The sequence below is a fragment of the Aplysia californica genome, unplaced genomic scaffold (genome assembly GCF_000002075.1).
Source record: "Aplysia californica isolate F4 #8 unplaced genomic scaffold, AplCal3.0 scaffold01160, whole genome shotgun sequence".
Taxonomy (NCBI): Eukaryota; Metazoa; Mollusca; class Gastropoda; order Aplysiida; family Aplysiidae; genus Aplysia; species Aplysia californica.
Window position 1 is genome coordinate 123,444 of NW_004798430.1, and position 5,000 is coordinate 128,443.

General features: G+C 41.7%; 1 protein-coding gene across 4 annotated transcripts in view; it reads left to right on the plus strand.

Annotated features, from left to right (window-relative positions):
• LOC101848562 overlaps positions 1–5,000 on the plus strand; it is a 32,513-nt gene that overhangs the window by 14,702 nt on the left and 12,811 nt on the right. For all 4 annotated transcript variants that reach the window (XM_005111986.3, XM_035973357.1, XM_005111984.3 and 1 more), the window contains exons 3-4: positions 3,226–3,300; positions 4,952–4,999. In XM_005111986.3, coding sequence (XP_005112043.1) covers positions 3,226–3,300; positions 4,952–4,999 — 123 coding nt within the window. The remainder of the gene's footprint in view (positions 1–3,225; positions 3,301–4,951; position 5,000) is intronic.

The following is a 5,000-nucleotide window of genomic DNA, read 5'->3' on the forward strand; positions in this document are numbered from 1 at the left end:
GTATGTGGCTCAAATCTCCCAAGTCAACGGAGAAGTATAGTCTGCTTTCGTCTCCTCTTTCTGCCCCCACTCCCTCACCTCTTTATGTCCCCTTCTTTGGGCTCCCGACTCTTTCTGCAGTCTTTCTACTGCTACTCCTCGGCTCCTCCTTACTGCTGTCATTCAGCCACACCCCTGATCTACACCTAGCCTTCTCGGACAAGGGCGAAAAATCTCGGAAGGCCCGTGTGCAAGTTGCGCACGTTAAAGATCCCTTGGTGGTCTAAAATCGATATGAGTAGGTTTCGGCCGCCGCCCGGGAAAAATTCGAAATGTACTACCAACTGAAAAAGTTGAATGTGTCCCACGCGCTCATATTACGACATTATGCAGTTGTGAGCGCCGTAAAACACTTACCAAAAACAAAACACAAAAAACAAAAAAAGAACTCGGGTCACCTTCGTGCGACAGCGAAGCGCTTGCCTAATAGTGCTGGGCGTCTAGATTCCCGATTATTGAAAGCTAGGAATCGTAGGACTCGACTCCGAACCCAAGTACTTACTTTTTAATGTGATTTCTTCCGGTGGTTACCAGGTTGGCTCCGAACATCTTCAGAATTAAAATTTAGGATAACCTTGATTTCGGAACACTACGAAGCATCTACTTTTATGTTTCAAAAATAAATTTAAAAAAAAAGATTTTGATGATTAGTCGGAACTTTTCTTTCGCAGCATTTATCGTGGGAATCGGTTCCGGAATCGATTCTTCGCCCAGCTCTACCGCCTAACCACTACACCTCACAGACTCCAGTGAATATACTGAGAAAGATTTTTTTTAAAACTCAGGTCACTGTTCAAAATGGTGTATGGATGAGTCTTACACTAAGCCGTGGGAGGTTGGGGCGTGCTCTGGTGTGGTCTGCACCTCCTTTCCTATCCTGACGGCTACACTACAGACTCCAGTGAATAAACTGAGGAGAAAAAAAAAGAATGAACTGAGAAGGAAAAATAAAAGAAGAATAAACTTGGCCGTGTGTCAACGTAACCTGCCTCGTTCTTAACGTGCTGCACGTCTAAGCTACTATAAGCTCCCTTTACACTTTGGCCGCTTTTCTTCAAACAAACAAAAAGCGAAGAAGAAGGAGAAGGAGAAGAAGAAGGAGAAGGAGAAGAAGAAGGAGAAGGAGAAGAAGAAGAAGAAAAAGAAGGAGAAGGAGAAGGAGAAGAAGAAGGAGAAGAAGAAGAAGAAGAAGAAGAAGAAGAAGAAGAAAAAGGAGAAGGAGAAGGAGAAGAAGAAAAAGAAGGAGAAGGAGAAGGAGAAGAAGAAGAAGGAGAAGGAGAAGAAGAAAAAGAAGAAGAAGAAGAAGAAGAAAAAGAAGGAGAAGGAGAAGAAGAAGAAGAAGAAGACGAAAAAGAAGTAGAAGAAGAAGAAGAAAAAGAAGAAGAAGAGGAGGAGGAGGAGGAGGAGAAAAACACGAAAGGTAAGGGCAAACAGACCACTTTGGCTTGTGTAAGACTCCGTCTTTGTGTGTTAGTTTTAGTAGAGGTTTTACGGCGCTCGCAACTGCATAAGGTCAAATTATTATGAGCGCCGTCTTATGTCACTTTTCAACATGGTGTGTGGATGAGTCTTACGCTAAGCAGTGGGAGGTTGGGGCGTGCTCTGGACAGGTGTGATCTGCTCCTTCTTTTCTATCAAATATTTGTTTTGTTTGTTTGTTTGTTTAGTATAGGGTTTTACGGCGCTCGCAACTGCATAAGGTCATATGAGCGCGCGGGACACACCTAATACTTTTTCGTTGGTAGGAAATTTTGAATTTTGCCCGGGTGGCGGCCGAAGCCTACTCTTATCGATTTTAGACCACCAAGGGATCTTTAACGTGCGCAACTTGCACACGGGCCCTCCGAGATTTTTCGCCCTTGTCCGAGAAGGCTAGGTGTAGATCTTTCCTACCAGAAGATCAGGGGTGTGGCAGAAAGACAGCAGTTAAGAGGAGCCAAGGAGTAGCAGTAGAAAGGCTGCAGAAAGAGTCAGGAGCCCAGAGGAGGGGACAAAGGAGGTGTCAAATATTTATCGTCCCTGACTTTATGTCACGTTCTTTTCCGTGTTTGTTACTCTCTTGTTATACCTCTAATATGTTGCGTTGGCATTTTCATGACCTTGTAAAACTTTTACAAAAACTATTTTAAAAACTCTAGCATGTTGGCATTTCAATGACCTGATTGTGTTGCAAGTGCCGTAAAACTTTTACAAAAACTATTTTTAAAAACTCTAGCATGTTGGCATTTTAATGACCTGATTGTGTTGCAAGTGCCCTAAAACTCCTACTAAGTATGTGGTTGGCGGGTGCTCTAGTGTGGTTTGCTGCTTCTTTCCTATTATAACGTCTATCGTCCTTATCTCTCCTCATTTTTTTGTGTTTGCTACTCTCTTGTAACACCTCCAATCTTCGGCCCTCACATAACCTTATTGTGTTGCAAGTGCTGTAAAAATTCTTGCTAAAACTAAACTCTCTTGTAACATCTCTAATACGTTGGCACATATTTAACCGTATTATGCCGTAACTGCCGTGTTACTCTATTAAAAAAAAAATTTGCATCACTTATTTTTAAAATTTTTAACCACTCTATTTTTTAAATTTTTACACCTTTCTATTTTTGTATTTTGACACCACTCTATTTTGTTATTTTGACACCACTCTATTTTGTTATTTTGACACCACTCTATTTTGTTATTTTGACACCACTCTATTTTGTTATTTTGACACCACTCTATTTTGTTATTTTGACACCACTCTATTTTGTTATTTTGACACCACTCTATTTTGTTATTTTGACACCACTCTATTTTGTTATTTTGACACCACTCTATTTTGTTATTTTGACACCACTCTATTTTGTTATTTTGACACCACTCTATTTTGTTATTTTGACACCACTCTATTTTTAAAATTTTTAACCACTCTATTTTTTTTATTTTTACACCTTTCTATTTTTGTATTTTTACACCACTCTATTTTTTAAACACCTCAAATGGCGCTCATATGACCTTGTGCTGTTGCGAGCGCCGTAAAACCCTCTACAAAAAAACAACAAAAAAACAACACCTCTAATCTTCTGCACATATTTAACCTTATTATGTAAAACCTAATGCCGTAAAGCTCTTGGTAAACAGCTCAATCGTTTAAGGCGTTTTTGTCAAAGAGGGCGAACAGTTTCTTCAAAAGCAGCTTTTGTTTGTTCACAGGATTCCATCAGTATAGACTGGGACCCCGAGTCAACGGAGGAGTATACCTGTCCGGAGGGACAGAGGCGAGGGCTGGTGAGTTTTTTGTTTGTTTGTGTGTGTGTTTGTGTGTGTGTGTGTATGTATATGTCTGTTTGTGTGTGTATGTGTTTGTGTGTATGTGGCTCAAATCTCCCAAGTCAACGGAGAAGTATACCTTTTCTTTACCCCGGTTTCTTTCCTTTTTATCGACGATGTCCAAATTCTCTACAATGTCCTAGTTTGTATTCATTCTTGAGCTGCGTGGTCTTCCTCTTTTTGTTCCCCCTCCGCCTTTCAGTCCGTGACTTCTTTGATCGATGTGCTTAACTTTAAGCTCTTTGGAGACGTGTCCGGAGAAAATGAGCGTGACTTTTTGTGTGACGTAAACGTTCGTGAGCTAGTATTTGCAGATGGTTGGAGGGGGGGGGGACACAAGTGGGTTGTCTCTGCATCTCTTTCTTTCCTTCTGTTGTTTATGTCTGTCTGTCTGCCTGTCTGTCTATTTGTCTGTCTATCTGTCTGTCCGTCTTTCTGTATGTCTGTCTGTCTGTCTGTCTGTCTGTCTGTCTGTCCGTCCGTCCGTCCGTCCGTCTGTCTGTCTGTCTGTCTGTCTTTCTGGCTGGCTGTCTGTCTTTCAGTCTGTCTTTCTGTCTGTCTGTCTGTCTGTCTGTCTGTCCGTCTGTCTGTCTGGCTGTTTGTTTGTCTGTCTGTCTGTCTGTCTGTCTGTCTGTCTGCCTGTCTGTTCTTTCTGTCTGTGTGTCTGTCCATCTGTCCGTCCGTCTGTCTGTCTGTCTGTCTGTCTGTCTGTCTGTCTGTCTGTCTGTCTGTCTGTCTGTCTGTCTGTCTGTCTGTCTGTCTGTCTTCTTACTTTAGTGGACCAGTGCGTGTCCAGCTTTTGCCATGCTTTAAAAAAATTCTATTTTTACAGTTTGTCTTAGCCTGCTTCTTGATGAATATGTGGGTGGTTGGCGGGTGCTCTGGCATGTTATGTTCTCTCTTTCCTACCAAGCATCTATTTTCCTTATCTCTCTTATGCCCTTTCTTTGTACAGTATTGAATTGCTTGAATGTAGAACTGGGATCTTGGAAAGACAGGGAGGGTGCTCCATGCTTCCTCGCCCATCTTCATGAGGACCCCCCGGGGCAGTGCCACTGACTGTAATGTCTTTAGGCCATTCCCAAAGGTTGACATTTCTCGTTCAAGCATAGTAGAATTGTAAATGGGCTGACTCATGTCACACTCATACTGTGCTTGATCTACAACAGGTAACTGCTGCTTTTTCTTTCCTGATCCTTACTATTGTCATTTTCCTCTACTTCTTTTGTATGTTTGTCACTCTCTTGTGACCTGCTATTTCTGAGGTGCCTTGATAGTCGAAGCAGACCTTGTGCTGTTGAAGCTAGAAAGATGAGCAGTCTAAGTCTGTTTCCCTGTAAAGACTTCTCTGTTGACACCCACCCTTTGGCGCTCATATGACCTTATGCAGTTGCGAGCGCTATAAAGCCCTCTACTATAAAAAATATATTTAAAAATTTCTTTAAAAAATAATTCTGAAATTATGCAAACTGTTAATTTTAACAAAGAATGATGTGATCAAATTTTGCTAAATTATGCTGGGTACATAAAACCACAGGGACAGATTAGGTCTATGTATACTGTACCTTTGTGAGTAATAAATGGTTTACTACGTGTCGTTTTTCCCCAGGGAGACGCAGAGATAAACACACAGACCTGTGAGGACGAGGCAAAGAAGG